Source organism: Rosa chinensis, chromosome 6 (genome assembly GCF_002994745.2).
Source record: "Rosa chinensis cultivar Old Blush chromosome 6, RchiOBHm-V2, whole genome shotgun sequence".
Lineage (NCBI taxonomy): Eukaryota > Viridiplantae > Streptophyta > Magnoliopsida > Rosales > Rosaceae > Rosa > Rosa chinensis.
In genome coordinates this window covers 12,537,535-12,555,004 of record NC_037093.1, presented here as the reverse complement: position 1 = coordinate 12,555,004, position 17,470 = coordinate 12,537,535, and the positions used below count along the sequence as shown (strand labels likewise).

The window sequence follows — 17,470 nt, the reverse complement described above, 5'->3', positions numbered from 1 at the left end:
ACTGGCTGAACATGATTAAAGATAAGAACATAACAGAAAACTTGACTTGCTAACACTTAAAAACTGATGAAGTGGGTGAACACACTGAAATTATTTATATAAACATAATTACAAAGCTAAAATTTCAGAGCCTCATTCTCAGGTAAACAGCTAAGAAGCTGTTTAGCTATCCATAAGAATGATTACAGTACTTACTTGAAATGAAAGCACACTTCTTCACACAGGCAGGAAGGAAAAATCACTCTGCTACTAGAACTAATCTGAACTGATATCGAAATTTTTCGAATGCCTTCTAAGGGAAGCTAAAGCTCCTTATATAGGGAGCGGAACTCAAATTACAATTCAAAACAACAAAATGTACAGAACGACTCCGTGATTTCCTGCTTTCCTTAGTGCTCCTGCTGGTGGAGGTCGACAGGGGAAAAGCAGATTCTTTTAGGTGAAATGTTTTTCACCTGCTTTTTGAAAAGCAAAAGTCACTTTTGGGAAGAGTCCAAAAGAACTTTCGGTGTTTTCTACACCTGCTGCTTCACATGTTCTCGTCAGTTTCTGAGTTGTGACCGAGGACAAATGAGTCGTTATCTTCCTGGGCCATCCTTGCTGTTGTTGTATTGTCTTCGACATCTGTATCAACATACATCTTGTAATGGTTGTCTGTTTCAAGCTTTTCCACCCATCATAAGCATGCCAGTGTCGAATCTATCTCCTTTCTAGTAAGAGATAGGAATAAGTCACTGCTGACTACGTCAGGATGATCGTAAGCAGTGATGATAATTTTCTCTCCTGCTGCCAGGAAGGTATTGTAGGTATCTTCAGAGATGATCTTTTTGATATATTCTAGAGTCATGGCCTTCATCCATGGGATGCTTGAGTTTGGCTGGCCATTGTATCCTACACAGGCTGGTTGAAGATATTTCCTTTGAATAATTCTTACATAATGATAAGGAGGAATATATTCAATTTCACCGTTTGCCTTCTGGATCCATTCTGGAGGAGTGGATCTGAACTTCAGTCGAAGCATACAGTCCTTCTTTCTTACATTTTTGACTGTGTTGACAATGATAGGCGGCAAACCTTTTAGATCATCATTTGTTTTAGTCCACAGATTATGGACAAAACCATTTTCAACAAGCCAAAGCTTGTGTTCTTGAGGATGTTCACTCTGAACATTAACCAGGTATCTTCCAACATAAGGACCTGAAACAATAAAGAGAGTTGGAGGAACTAGGTCTTCTGGATTATGTCTTCCTATCAGACTATGGAATTCATGCCAGTCTGATTCATTGAGTGCCATGATAGGAACCCTAGCACTTTCTGGACTTTCAAGGAAGAGAAATTTTTCTTTTCTTACAGCACTCTGCTGTATATGACTTTCTTCAAATTGTGGTCTGGCATTCTCATATAGTTCTTCAGCTAGTGCAAAGAGTGCCGGGAACATTAGACCACTGCTTCTTTCTTGAAAGGCAAATAAGAGATTATCTAGGATTGCCTTCTGGTGATAAGCAAGTCTCCTGCCAGTTCTGAACACAGGAGTATCAAAAGTTCTTAATTCATAATTAAAAACATTTATGACTCCAGTTGGAGTTGGTCTGCTTTTTGGCAAAGCAGCAGCCATCAACGGTCTTGATGAGCCTTTACCGTCTGCCGTTTGAGACGGGCTAGCCAATCCTTTACCCTGGGATTGGTCAGTTGAGGCTAATCCTTTAGGACTTAGCAGAAACCTTTTAAGAACCTTTTCTTTGGTTTCCATAGGATCTTCTTGAGGTTCATGTTCTTTCCCAGTTCTTCTGCTTCTGGGATTACGACCTTCGTCGTCTTCTCTTTGGTTGAACATTGCCATTTCCCTGGTCAATGCGTCTGGAAGATAATTCTTGTTACCTGCAATTAATTCAACATTATAATCATATTGGTTAAGAAATAATTGCCAGTTTGCTAATCTCCCTCTATCAGCAGCTTTATCAAGTTTGAAATTTTTGAAATTCTTTACTCTGGCACAATCGGTGCGGACAGTAAAGGGTTTTCCAAGAAAAGCTGGAGAATTTAAAATCGTTTTCTTGACAGCCAAAATTTCTTTTTCCCCTGTGGGATAATTCAGTTCTGCAGGGCTGAATTTGCCACTACAAAATTTGCAGATCTTTTCAATGTTAGTTCCAGGCGTTTTTGCCAGAACCACACCAGACCAATAATTATCGCTCGCATCTGTCTGGAGAATAATTTCATCATTTTCTTCTGGTTGTTGAAGAGGAGGGAGGTTTTTGCAGAGATTTTTTATCTGCTTCACTATCTTTTCATCATCTTCTGTGAAGTTCCATTTTCTTTTGGAACTTGTCTTAGGAGATAACATTGCTGTTAACCCCGAGATTTTGGGAATGAAATCTCTCCCATAGTTTATGACACCAAGGAATCTCTCTAGACTCTTAGCATCAGGAATTCTATCTGGAAATTTCCAGATCTTCTCAAGGATATGGGGTTGGAGTTTTATGACTCCATTCTTGATGTTAATTCCTAGGAAATCAACTTCATCGAGGATAAAGAAGATTTTCTTTTCTCCTAGGATAATCCCATGCTGAACTATCAGCTTTACTACCTCATGGAGGTGTCTCATGTGTTCTTCTCTGTTTTTGGAGAAGACCAGGATGTCATCTATGTAGACGACACAGAACTCCGCTACATGCTTGAAGATGTTGTCCATCTTTCTTTGGAAGATCGAGGGAGCTTGCTTTAGACCAAAGGGCATTACTAACCATTCGTAATGGCCTTGTGGTGTTCCAAATGCAGTGAGAGGAATGCTCTCAGGATGCATCTTGACCTGCCAGAAACCCGACTTTGCATCGAATTTTGAAAAGACTTTGGCTCCTCTGAGCTGGTTAATCAATACTCTTACTTGAGCAATTTGATAACCGTCTTTGACAGTCTTCTTATTGACGTCTCTGTAGTCAATAACCATTCTAGCTTTTCCTCTTAGGTTTTCTGCATGATTTCTCACGTAGAATGCTGGAGCATGATGAGGACTAGTGGAAGGTTGAATCAATCTCTTTTTCAGGAGATCTTCAATATCTTTTCTGAATTCCTTCTGATCTTCCTCTTTGTAGTGAGGAATGGCTTTGACATGACAGATGGCATTCATGTCATGTAATCTTAATTCACAGACCACTGGGTCTTTTTCCCAAAACTTCTGAGGGTCTACATCGATATTTTGTTCGAGTAGTTTCTTGATTCCTTCGAGAGTGGGAATTTTCTGAGACTCAAGCTTATTCTGAAAGTGCTTGAGGTTGTGCTCATGGATGAAACTAGCTTGCTCATGGATGAAACTAGCTTCTTCTTCTTCTTCACTAGTTTCCTCTTCTTCAGAGGATTCTTCAACAAGTAATTCTTCTTGTTGCTTGATTTGGAGTATGGGTTCGAATTTTGGTTTGTAGGGGGTAAGACCACCACTATTCTGTTGTGATCTCTGATACTGAGTAGTAAAACCGGGACCAACCACAGTTCTGGCTTGTGTGAGGCGGTCTGCCCAGAACACCCGTTCTCCTTTCCTGAAGCTGATTGCTTCTTCATCCTGAATGAATCGTTGTTGGAGAATAAAGTCATTTCCCAACAAGAAATCAGATCCTTGGCCTTCAGATTGCCAAACATTCTGGATGATAAATGTTCCTCCACCAATGGTGATATGAACATTTTTTGCTACTTTTTTCATGGTGAGATGGCTTCCATCAAAAGTAACACCAGTAGCTGACTTTTTCTTGTCTTCTTTCCAGAGTTCATCTGGAATTGCAAACCTCTTTGCAACAGTAAATCCCGATCCATTATCTACAAAGGCATGTAGATGATATTTTCTATGATCCGGGAATTTTAGCCCGATCTCTATGTAGTTGCTGTATCTACTGGTAGAGACGACCTTCGATTGATGAAGCTCATTTTCTTGAGCTTGTTCCGTTGGAATGAATGGTTTACATTCCTCTGGAACATGTTCCTGAGTGGGAGATTTATCATCATCCCAATCTGTAGGAATTATTTCTTTGATGTCTGGATTACTGAGCCATAACGGAGGGTCATATCTGACTTTATAGTCAAACTTGCCAGAAGGTTGGCCAAGTAGATCCCATGTTTCAGTATCCTCTTGTCGTTCTAAGAGATGAACAGTTTCTGGTGGTTTCACCAGTTCTACCTTTTCTGGTATTTCAACCAGTTCAACGTCTTCATCGACTTCTTCTTCATTGATGATTTCTTCCTTTTTCGAGGAAGAAGGAGGAGAAGGTTCTATAATTTTTTGGAACAGAGTTTCTACCTCTTTTTCTTCTTCGTTCTCTTTTTGTTCAGAGAAATATTCTTCATATTCTTGTTCAACCAATTGGCTGACAAGGCCATTCTTGGTTTTTCTTCTTGCTTCAGCTATGAAGCATTCTTTGTGATAAGTCTTCTTAGACTCTTCACAGAACATAGGGAGACCATTCTTTTCATGACATAAGCAATAGTCACAAACGAATGTACCAGGGTTCACCTGATAAGAAGACATTAATGCTTCTGTCTTGCTTTCTTCCCAATTTTTGATTTTCAAAACATTCATTTGTCTGGATTCGAAGTACTCTACTTCAGAATCTATCTCAGACTCTTCTGATGATTCTTCTTCTTCAGACCAGGCAGAGTAGACTGACCTGTCATCATCTTCATCATCAGAATAGGCTATTTCGTAGCCTTTCATATTTGCTACTTCTACTATTTGCTCATATTCTTCAAAGAGAGCTTTAGTAGATCTTTTACTCTTTTCAGGGCATTCGTTGGCATAGTGCCCTTCAGCTTTACATAACCAACATCTGCAAGCTTTCTTGCTTGGTTGTTTATGCTGATTAGTATTCTTCTTTTTCTTGAAGAATTTCTTTTTAGGATCTTCATCCTTTTGTTTCTTGTAATTGGAACTCCTCTTGAATTTCCAATCCCTTTTTTGATTACTCTTTTTGAATTTTTTAGAGTAATATTTTTCTTTCTTTTTTCTGTGGAATTTGGATTCATGACATCCCCAGTTCGTGGGCATATCTAATATTCCATAACAGAAATTGTCAACTCCTTTGAGTTGTTTCTTGGCCATCTTAGCTCTAAGATTGGCTTTGCATTGCTCTTTCAGTAATTGTCGGATTCTGTCGGCAATTCCTCCAACTGAAAATCTTTCAATTGGTTTTTCAGCTATGCTTTCTCTCACAGCTGTTCTCCATGGTTCAGGGAGTTTTCTGTGCAACAGATTAACTAGATCAGTATTCTCTAGTTCACCAATTGTACAGTAATATTCCTGAAACTCATTCAGGTACTCTTCGAAATATCTCATGTCACAGATTTTGAGAGCATAGATATTCGACTTTGCCGTTTCTTTGGCTTTCTCACTCAGATTTGAAAGATCTCCACAGAACTGATCATACAGTGGTACTGCAAAATCGTACGGAGACTTTGAATTTTTGATTTCTTCAAGCCAGTCTCTTCCTCTGGCAGTTTCTTTGAAAGATAGGTAGTACTTTTTTGCTACTCCTGTGAGAGTAGTTTCATAGTACACCTGCAAATCTGGTGCTTCAAATTTGCCAAGGGTAAGTGCAGAGGCCATCATCAGGCTATCTACCCATTGGTCAATGGTTTTTCTTTTGTCTAGACTCTTGTCTAGATTTAACCAGATACCGTAGTTCGTGATAGGGACTCTAGGCAGATTATCCTCTGGGACAAATCTTTGGGAATTTCTCTCCCCTTTTTTACCCGTGGGGGCTTTTTGTAATGGGAGTTTTACTTTTCCTTTTTCTCTGCTAATGAAAGTTCTGGAGCTTTCTCCTTCTTCCATTTCAATATCTTGATAAGGAAAGACTTTTCTCGTCTTTCTGATTTTGAATTCTTTCATATCCTCGATTAGTTTTTCTAATCGTTCAGGATTTTCACAATTCTCAGCTTCTTCATAGAGATCATAGAGCTTCTCAACTCTGAGCATGTGGACTGGTCTGCATAGATCAGCTTCCAGATCTTCTTCTGATATTGGCTCTTCAATAGTGGGTTTTGTACCACTAACACTAGCTTCTCTGGTGCTGTAGCTTTTTCTCAGAAGACTGCTGTTTATCCTGAGGTTCTCAGGACATACATCACTTTTCCTGTGATTGTCAAAGTTGAGGCTGATTTCTCCAGTTCTTCTACTCTCGTAGATTTTTGCTTTTGCTCTTTCCGGTTGCTTTTTTGGACCTGATAATTTCCATTCAATAGGAAATGTTACTTCATTCCAAGTAACTTTGTGGATCTGCTGTGAATGGTTCTTCTGATTGGTGAGGAATCCAGTAGTAAGACCTGGGATGTTTGTTATCCTTGTCTTAGGGGCTACTGTGGTACTCATCAATTTATAGTATATCCTGTATACTATTGCGAGTTCTTGCATGTCTTCTTTCATGGATATACCATCTGTCTTGACTCTCAGTCTGAGGCAGTGGGCTGCATCTTTCAAGCTGGTGGTGAAGTTGGGGAAGCAGTTGAAATATGCCACTTGGTCGCATAAGGATGCTTCGAGTGTTCCCAACAGACTAGCTTGGAAGTCTGTTAACCTGTTGTCTTGTAGAACGCATAGGACCGAACAGTTTATTCCTTCACGAGCAAGCAGATTTATGCCTACTTGGACTGCTCCAATATGCATAAATTGGTACTTCTTTGCTTGAGCTCTGGCTACTTCTGCTGGAGTGATTAGTAGAAGATCAGTCTCTCCACCTGCTGTAGCGGGAGTTGTAATTTCTAGTAGCTTAAAATAATGGCTATCCATTAAATCAAACTTTCCTCTTTTGTAGATCTGTTTGAAATCTAACTTTGGGATTGAGGAATTTTTTACTTCTTGTTCGATTTCGTTGAATTCGAACTCTTCAGCATTTAGGAGTTGTACTCCTTTCTTCTTTCCAAAGATGCTTAACATCTTCATTTCTCTTTTTTCCGGGTTTTCATACCGGATACTAGTCTGGCTAGTAGATGGTTCCAGAAAAATCATGTTTGGAACATGATTTATGTCTGGTTTTTCTAATGGTTTGAATCCATTAGTTTTCTTTTTTACTGTAGGCACTTTCTTGTCCTTCAGTATATTTTTCATAGAATCCAGCGTTTTTTGCTGTTCAATGATTTTTTTACTGACAACTGTCAGCTTTTCTTCTTCCGTTTTTGGAAGTTCCTTGATATAATCCAGTTTGTTTTCCAATCTTTCCAATTGGTGGATTATAGCAGGTAATTTTTCTAGAATCGACTGACATCTAGATACCTCTAATAACAGCTTCTGATGTTTCTCATCAGAAGATTTTAGTAGAGAATTTATTTTTTCTAATAACAATTCTGACATTGTCCCCATTAAGGAGGGGTTCTCCTTGAGCTGTTTTACAAGCTCTGATACCAGTGATGTGCGGATCTGCGGATCTAACCAATGCTCAAATAATCAAGAGGTTTTTGTTCCTCTTCCAGAACATCTAAGAGATTATCTATCTCCTCTTCTATTTGATAGATTCTAGTCTGTAGTCTATAGATAATATCCCAGTAATTGGGAGACTCTCTACTAAGATTATCTCTATAAGTTTTTAATTTTCTTAATTTTCCTCTCTCTTTTTGCAGTTCCTTAGTAGTAATTTTGCAGATAGCAATCAACTCGAGTCTATCAACAATCGAAATTATGAATATTAAGATTTAACTGTTTACCTTCGAATAGAGGATGCAATTTAGCTGCAATTATATCTAGACAAATAATTTTGAGATGGGCCCACCACGTTTCATCAAAGGAAAATAAAAAGAAGCAAAAGAATAGTAAAAGCAAGAGAGAGGGGTATTAATGGGATAAACATTAAGTGAAAGGAATAGTTGGGAGAAAAAGAGAAAACTTTTGGGTGATTGGGGTTGAAAATAAGTTGGTGGAGTGTATGGGGTTGTATTTGGTATTCTATGGGTAAGTGGTCATTATCCCTAATAATAATTCCCACACACACTTACTACCTCTGTGGTACAAAACAATTAAATCCGTCTAAACCAATCTGAACACTTGACTTTAGAGCATATCTAAACTCAAGAATTTTAGGACCCTTCTGTGTTCCAATACACCCCAAAGGTCAAAATAGAGGATGTGAAACGCAACAGGTTTGCGAACTTGCTTCAGCCCTTAAGGCTTTAAGTTCAGAAATCTCTAACTGTCTCAAAAAAGAGGTTCACGTACCGGAGGCAGGAACGTTGGGTTAATAGGTGCAATAACTATCTTAGAAGGCAACACCCTCACAGTGTAGAATTGAAGAATTGTCCCGACAAGACTCAAAGCACCTTATGCTTAAACAAAAACCGTGAACCATATCAATGAACAGATAGCAATTAACAAATCATATCTGTAACATATAACTCTTCAAATTTATGCATCCATATAATCTCAACATATGGCCAACCCACACTACTTGCAACAATGAACTCGATAAATGCAAAACGGAGTACAACCTTCACCCACACAAAATGCCAATTGTTCAAAATCAGTAATTTTGATCAGGCAATGAAAAACGCTTCAAAACAAAACCAGATTACCTGCCCAGAAGTAATGAATAAGATTTCTAGTGTTTCCTACTCATGAGTCAGTTCATAATTTGTTTAATAGTTATATTTGTATTGTTTTAATTGTTGTTTGGCTGATAAACAAACTACTGCTCTTACTAAACAATTTGACCATTAAATGGGGAAAACTTCTTCTGTAGGGATATAATCCAAAGACATAATAAAATGATAAGGACATATTTGCTTATTAGTATAATCAAAATCCATAAATCCAGGGACTCAAAAACCGAAGGTTGCAAATTCTTACACATCATTCTTTATCGAGAATATTTTCTAATTTAAGTTCATTGGAAGATCATTCCAAACAGTAACCAACAGAAAGTTGACTCCAAAATGTTGTAACAATTTATGCACCAGAAGGAGCTAGATGATGCACACATACTCCAGCCATGTTGAAGACAGAGAAATCCACGGAACACAAAACAAAAGGAACAGATAGAAGTGCTTACCCAACGGAACAGTAACTTGTGCTTCGATATAATCAACCACTTGTTCCACAATTTTCGTTCAAAGAGTTATTAGGCTTACTGTCAATAATTATTCTTAAACCAAATGACACAATTCTGATATAATTATAATACAGATAGAAGAGAAAACATAAACAATTTTTTAAACTTCAAATGATAAATCAAAATAAAACAAATGAAGAGCAGTCCATAGGTTACTTGGATCTTGAAGACCACACTCCTACTAATTGATATCTGGCTGTATCCTTTGAATGTAAGTTCAAAATCTTCTGTTGTGATTTTATTAATAATTCTTACTGGTTACACAATTTTAAGTCTATTTTTTTTATTGCCCTGAGCAGCCATTACAAAAGTTGCTGCTGGAGTATCTTCAAAGAGCTAGCTGCTCTAGTTGGAGTTATACAAAAAGAGTAGTTGCTTGATCACCTTGTAAAAAGTTTTTGCCGTAGTCTTCCTGATCTTCGGTGCCATAACTGCATTGAAAAACCATCATTTATCATTCTCCAAAAAAAAAAAACACACACACCCACCTCTATTTCTCAGCAATTTCATTTTTGTTGTGTTGTTGTTGAAAGTGATATTCTATGTTCATTGATGACGCCAATTTGTCTTATTTCTACACCTTAATTGTGAACTCAAAACAAAAATGATCCGAAAGGAATTGTAAATATGCAGCTATAAGCATTCTGAAGCAAATATGCAACTGTTGGAAATTGAGCAGAATTATGTGCATATGGAAGAAGAAAATAACGGAAAAGAATAATGAGAAGAGGTATTGGGATCTCATTGTCTTACTGTTGATGTGTTTGTGGATTGGTTCAGTAAGAGAGAGTAGGATACTAAGGTGGAGAAGTTGATCATAAGGTGAAGAAAGGAAGTCATTTTAAGGTGGAAAGACCATGTCATGAAGAATATAATAGTGTACCTCTTTCTTGGCAAGGAAGAGGAATAGAGAGCTAGGGAGTTTTGCTTGGCAGGGCAAGAAAAATCAAAGGATATGTGAATGAAGTCAGTGGGGTATGAATAGGAAAATGATGGTTATGATTCAAGTGTATTGCTTATTGTTTAATGCAAACTTTACAGAAGAAGGCTTGTAATTCAAGTCTTCATAATATAGGCAGTTACAGTTTTCTGTCATACTAAAACAAATAAAGTAATGAAATTTAAAATATCTGTGCAAATGTATAAATGAAGTCTTTTAAGTTTCAAGGGGGGAGAAGGATAAACCAATTAAGAACAAACAATACAAACTGCAAGGAATTCAAAAATAATAGGAACAAAGTTCCGCATACTGTGAATCTAGAATAACTGCTCAGATTGTATCTCCTTTTGGATATACCAACGGAAATGCATGGTGTTGAATAGCAAGTAAATCAATTTGTACAATCTTATATGCGCATCTATTTCTTCATGCCTGACGTGTCATCAACATTTAATATATAGTAGCTAGAGGGATAAAAACTATGAATACAGAACACCAGAATAAGAGAAACAGAAACTTACAGGAATTTAACACCACAGACTACAACACAACGGCTTGTCAAATGAGGAGAAAATCAGTATGCCTAATCTGTACTTTTTGACTATTACTTAAGGCAGTATGCCTAATCTTATAGGATACTCATAATTGAAACCCAACTCATGAGGTGCATGACATCCTGTAATATTTAAATTAAGAAATTATCAAAATTCAAACAGAATATCATAACAATATTCCTTTTAAGTTCTTGGTACATATTGGACAATACTTGTGGGAACCAATACCTGAATGACAATGATAAACTATATGATGGCAACCATTACCTGTATATAGTGGTGAGTAATTAAATGTGATTAAAGAACGCGAAGACCACCCCAAAAAACCATGAACAATTTGCTTAGGCTGGCAGATTATTAAGTGTGAGGTAGAGAAAAAGGGAATCCAAATTCAAAGAGAAAACTATCGGATACAGTAGACATGAAAAAGGTTCGTAAACCTTTAGTTAACAAAAGCAGTGGTGAAAAAATGCATTAACTTTAGGATATATATATTCTTCAAGTAATAGTTTTTCATTTCTAGCCCTGAACTATATTTTCTTTCTCTGTATATCAGTGTGAAAACAATATAAAACTATACTGACCACAACCCCTAAATAGTTAAACTTGGGAAGTACAGCCCCACCTAAAGAAAAAAATTACTTGCGATTTTTACTCAGACTCGATAACAGAAAAAGCACAAACACATTAGCTCTATATGAAGATCAACCAGAGAATAATAAAAAGCACATACCTGAATAAGAATAAGTGATTGAGATAGTGAAAAGCAATAAACAGAGGAACAACAGCAAAAGAATGAGGTCTACGCTTTCACATGGAATCTGCAAAAGCCAAACAAAACAACAATGAAATCCTGAAATTAATCGTAAAGTCAGCTACTTCAAAAGAATAGAACCAGATTTAAGCAGAAAACTTATTCCTATTTCTTTTCAAATTTAACAAAGAAAGAGTTTGTTTTATCATGAAGGTTTAGCAATTTCTCTAGACAGTTATAGAGAAGGATAAGATTTGTGTATATGAGTTTTACCTGTGGTATTGGCTTGCATGGAGTGGGGAAGCTTCCAGTCATGTGCCTCTTGAATTAAAATTTTTATTCGTGTCTCTGCAAAAGGTAGATACCGTGTTTAAATAAAGAGATCAATGAAAAGGAACATAAAGCCATGTTCTTTCTGCTAGATACTATTAGAGATAGAAGGCTTGAGAAAGGGGTACAGTAAATTACAAATGCACTTGGAAAAGCATGGTGGCTGGTAATAACATGTACTACAGAAAACTCAGGTCGAGGTTGCAACATAGGATTTTATCTATTTTTAGAAACAAAAACAGACTTTTCATGACATATTATACTTGGAGTCATACAGGTAGAAAACATAAAATCAATTAACACACAGTATATCAGTATATGTTACATGGTAGCAGTCAAAAAAAGTATCAAAAAACCAATTTCCCAGAAACTTTGCATTGTTAAGAACCAAAGCAAAAGAATTACAGTTGTGCAAAGAATCACAGTAGATATGAATGAAATTGCAATCAAGAATCAGATAAAAAGTAGCATTTCAAATTAACGCCAACAATTTACTGTTATTTACCTCAGATTGAAGAAATCAGTTCACATTTTCAAATTGATTTTCTATCCGATCAATCCACAAAGCATCAATCGATCAAAACCCCAAAATTTACATCAAACCTCATAAATCAATCAAACAGGGTTTAAGCTTAAATAAACAGTTGCAGATCAAAAGATTTGTGATAATTTACTGAATATAACAAATATGAATAAGATTAAAAACCAAACCTCTTATTTGTTTTCAGTTCAACTTTTATCTCTGAGAGTACAGAAAATTTTGGTTGTCGGAGCGATTGAAAAGTTAAAGTACAGGCTACAAAAGAAAACCAAATTTCATACATACATGAACAATTGAATCAGATAAGCTTTGATTAACAAAACAAACCAAATCCTAAACGGAATAGGTCCACCAAATCCTAAACTCAATAGGTTTCCCACAGGGAAATCCTTTCTGATAGCGAATATATTCCCTATTCCCTTAAGGAAAGTAATCCTAGAACTCTATATAAGGCGTGACCACCGTATGTTTAGAGATATCTTTGAAATCCATCACCCAGACGCTCCAATATCATGGCAACCAAATTGGCACCGGAGCAAGTAATTCCTTCAGACGAGATCAAGCCTATGTCGATATCTGATGCGCCTGAAGACCAAAAAATGACTGTCTCCGAGAGGTGCAAGCTGATTTTAACGGTTGGGGAGCAGTGTATTAAAGTAGAGGAGCTTCAGAATCTGCTTGAACGCAAGCCTGAACCCATCGCCTACGACGGGTTCGAACCCTCGGGCAGGATGCACATTGCTCAGGGAGTTATGAAAGCAATCAACGTGAACAAGCTCACGAAAGCCGGCTGCAGGGTGAAGATTTTGATTGCAGACTGGTTCGCGAAGATGAACAACAAAATGGGGGGTGACATGCAAAAGATTGAGACCGTGGGACACTACTTCATTGAGGTTTGGAAATCTATAGGAATGGACCTTGAAAAAGTGGAGTTTGTGTGGTCTTCGAAGGAGATTAATTCGAGGGCACATGAGTACTTGCCTCTTGTTATGGACATTGCAGGACGAAACTCGATAGAGAGGATGAAGAGATGTACACAAATTATGGGTCGAGAAGCCGGTGATAACATGCCTTTAGCACAAGCCATGTACCCATGTATGCAATGTGCAGATGTATTCTTTTTGAAGGCTGACATCTGCCAAATGGGAACGGATCAACTCAAAGTGAACATGCTTGCGAGAGAGTACTGCAATCAAATAGGGAAGAAGGACAAGCCTGTGATCTTGTCGCATCGGATGCTGCCCGGCTTGAAGGAAGGGCAGGATAAGATGTCGAAAAGTGATGAGTCCTCCGCCATATTCATGGAAGATGATGAAGCCCAAGTGAACTTGAAAATCAAGAAAGCTCACTGCGTTCCCGGAGAGGTCAAGGGCAATCCGTGTTTGGAGTATGTGCAGCACCTGATTTTCCCATGGTTTAATGAGTTTGTTGTGGAGCGAAGCGAAAAAAATGGCGGAGACATCACTTTCACAAAATTTGAAGACCTGAGTAAGGCTTATGCAAGCAGCCAGCTTCATCCTGGCGACCTGAAACCGGCATTGGCGAAATCCTTGAACAAAATGTTGGAGCCGGTAAGATCACACTTTAAGAATGACCCGACTGCAAAGCAACTACTACGAAGTGTGAAGAGCTTCAGAGTCACCAGGTGATCAATGCCAGCACTCTTCCTCCTCTTTCACGATGGTCCTCTCCACTAAAATCTATCGACATTTTATGGTTAATAAAGGCTTTTGTTCTCACTTTTTTGCAACACTTTTATAGTGATGGCTCTGACTTGAATAGAATGGTTCCCTCAGACACCTTGTCGAATTCCGAATCCCTTATGCGCCATAATCTTTGTTAGTTGATGAACTACTAGTTATACTCTTGTCGAGGCATATATAAACAACTTATCTCTCACCAATAAATTAAGAACAACGACCCTAACTCTCAACAGCCCCAACTCATCTTGGCATGAAAAAGAACATGCCTTCATGAATAAAAGTAGGAAAAAGAAGTGTAAAGACACGCAGTCGTTAATCACTATACTTGTTTTCCAAAACGGCGTGTATATGAAACCGATTTCAAGATAATTCTTCATATTTTGACATGAACTAACATAAAAAAATTATGAAAATGCTGCAAATAATTTGTCATTGAAGAATGCAATCACCAATGAACAGGTGTGAACAGGTAACATGTCTTAAATATATTTAGAATGGTGCAGCATATCTTAAAAATAATTTCATATTTAAGAGGTGTGCTTAAGTAATCAGTGCAACCAAGCTTCATAAACTTCATGACTGATTTCTTACTTTAGAAGTTATCACTGCAACCAAAACCTGGAATCACAATTTATGCATCTTTCCCCATCCAAATTTGAGGTTGATGTGCACTTTCACAGTTGTCATGTGCTGTACTTAGTCACACAGTTGAATAATCAACTCTACCTTTATCAAATCTCGTAGGTTTAAAGATCCAACTTAAAATACATTGCTCTTGGTATTCTTGTACAAAATTTTAAATACTGCAAAACAATTTAAAAGGAAGACTTCGTATTGTGAAGCACATGATTTCCAGTATATATAACTGGTGCTTTATGTAGATAACAACTGTTGTGTTCCAGTATCAAAAGCATCATCTGACTGTCACATTAGATAACTGAACTTTGGTCATTGTCTACTCTTTGGCTGCCTAAGGAAGACGCTGGTGAGAGAAGAATCCCAAAGAAAAGGTGTAACCAAAAGGCGAAAAGCCTGCAGAAGTAACAGCACAACAGAAAACAACAATTACGGTATTAGATAACAGTCAGTCTGGCTAAGTAAGAATACCTGAAGTTTCAAAATAGAAACGCAAAAAGAAGGTAAAATGTAGTCGTTTGATGTTGCAGTCGCGCTAATACCTTGAACATGCTCATCAGTAAGTTTAGTATTGATAATGTAATTCTCTTCTTTTTGGAATTTTCTTTTGACAATGTAGATTGCCAGAAAATGGTTCTGCAACATAGGTATGCTTCTCAGTCAATTTATTTGCTGGTTTATCATCTTAGTACCAAATCTAAAAACCTGAAGTAAAAATATAAGCAATGTGTTTAGAAAAATAATAATTATTATTATTAAAAAAACGTACCTGTGTACAAATACTTGAATATGTGTGTGCACGTGTTCCATGGATCAACCAAGTAAAGAGAGTTAATTGGGCATATCTGAACACTCTGATAGAAGCAAATCTTCCCATTGCTTGTTAACATGCCATGGAGGATGAACCAATATCAGAATCTAGATGAAGTGCAAGCCGATCAAGTTTGACATACTGAAAAGTGAAAAGCAAATGGGGAAATATATCATGAATTTCTAAGTAGTAGGGAAGCAGTGACCAATATATTGAAGAAGCTAAGGTATTGATAAAGACACTGCTGAAATCATGCAATTGCCAATAGCGAATGCAATTCTGCAACAGTATCAAGTCCCCTGCTTGTGATCAGGTTACCATCAATTACTACTTTGGTGTTGTTCACCAACTCATTTAATTTATTTTGATAGATGAGTAACAACATCAGAAACTAAAGTTAGTGACAATGGAAACTATACCAGCATAGTATTCACATAAGCTTTTCGATAGAAGTTTACTTAATGTGGACATGACATCAACATTTTCACTTAGCCAGTTGGTCTCTATTTTTTCTGAAATATTTTCATAATTAACTGAATGTATTTTACAGATCCAGCTCCTCTAAAGTTATTTTTGGTGAAGTTTTGTGAAATTCGTAAAATCTCAATCACAAGTGTAATCTAATGGTTTAAGAGTGAGGCATTTCATTTTTCTTAGCATTTTTGTTTTTCCTTAAACATTGAAACAAATTTATTCCAAAAAAAAAAAGGGAATTTTGGCCGTTAACTTTGTGTTATAGGCTGAAGAGAAACTCTTTGTTTCTCAATTCATCTCCAATTAACTTCTGAACTTGGATTTTCTTCTTCAGAAACATTGACTAACAATGGTTTTAATGTCAATTGTTGGGATCCGAGGGGTGTTAGGTAACCCTATTTCTCTCTTTGATGATCTAATCCAAGTTTGATGCTCTTAAATTATATGCATATGGAATATGGGAGAATGTTTTGATCCCAGATTTGTCTCGATTGTGATCCACGTTTCATGAGGGGAAGAAAACACGCTCCTGATATGCTTTTAAATTAATGTTTACATCTGACAGTTTCTTCTGTTTTGTATCAATTTGGCCATGGGAACTATTAGGTAAAGGGAATCATAAACTGAGAAGGGGAAGATAAAGACTAATAGTGAATTTGAGGTGAAAAAAAGACAAAAAAAAGACAAAGAGGGAGAAGAAGGAAGAAGATGAAGAAGAGGGGAAGATAGGCAATTGAGGAATTGACCAAAAGAATATTTTAACTGATGTGGCTTAATAAGAACCATGCGATTACAAGGACGATTGAGATTTTACGAACTTCACAAAACTTCACCAAAAATAACTTTAGAGGAGCCGAATCCGTATTTTACCCTCTCCGATTTGTTATATTATTTGGTACCTTTCCCAAAAAAAAAAAAACTGAAGTGCTGCCACTTAAATACAGCATTGCAAACAAATGAGTTCAATTTGAGAAAGTACATTACCTTAACAACAGAAGCTCCTGTAACAAACTTCTCGCTAACTTCTCTGAAGCTTCACTAAAAAAAATAAATAATAAAAATAATAATAATAAATAAATAAATAAATAAAAATAAAAATAAAACTATTACAATCAAACATATCAAAATAAAACTATTACAATAGAAAACCAAAAGATGGAAGACAACAGACTCTCACCCAAGAAGCTACAGAAAAAAAAAACAATAGCAAATGGAGTATGAATTATTCCATATCACCATATTCATATGAAATGCAAACGTGGAAGAAAAGAATTCTGTAAAATGAAGAAAATTTAAGGAACGTTGATATATACTCATTATCATTTTATTTAAAGAAGTCATTACCAAGTCAAAACGATCATAAAAAAGAAACAGAATTTCCCAAATTATTTTGATGTAGTTCTAAGCGTCCACTGTATGAAAGAAATTATAGTCAATTGTAATTGCTTCTACAAAGAAAAGACTTAATTCTTGACTAAATTTGGCACACAAAAGTCAAACAACAATTTAGGGTATACACGATATTTCCAGACTACCAGATTACCAAAAGTGGAATAGAGACCAAAAGACCAGGGAAGCCATTGCTAATACATTTGACTGATTATATGTATGATACTTAATTGACTGATTATATACATGATATTTCCAGAT

At 36.7% G+C, this 17,470-nt stretch overlaps 2 protein-coding genes across 2 annotated transcripts in view; both read left to right on the top strand.

Moving 5' to 3' along the window:
* The window catches only part of LOC112169838 (alpha-amylase), a 50,306-nt gene that overhangs the window by 16,341 nt on the left and 16,495 nt on the right, over window positions 1–17,470 (top strand). The gene's annotated exons all lie outside the window — the stretch shown is intronic.
* Window positions 12,697–14,014, top strand: LOC112169839 (tyrosine--tRNA ligase 1, cytoplasmic). Its single transcript, XM_024306901.2, has one exon. The coding sequence runs from the start codon at window positions 12,709–12,711 to the stop codon at window positions 13,843–13,845; it is 1,137 nt and encodes a 378-aa protein (XP_024162669.1). The 5' UTR covers window positions 12,697–12,708; the 3' UTR covers window positions 13,846–14,014.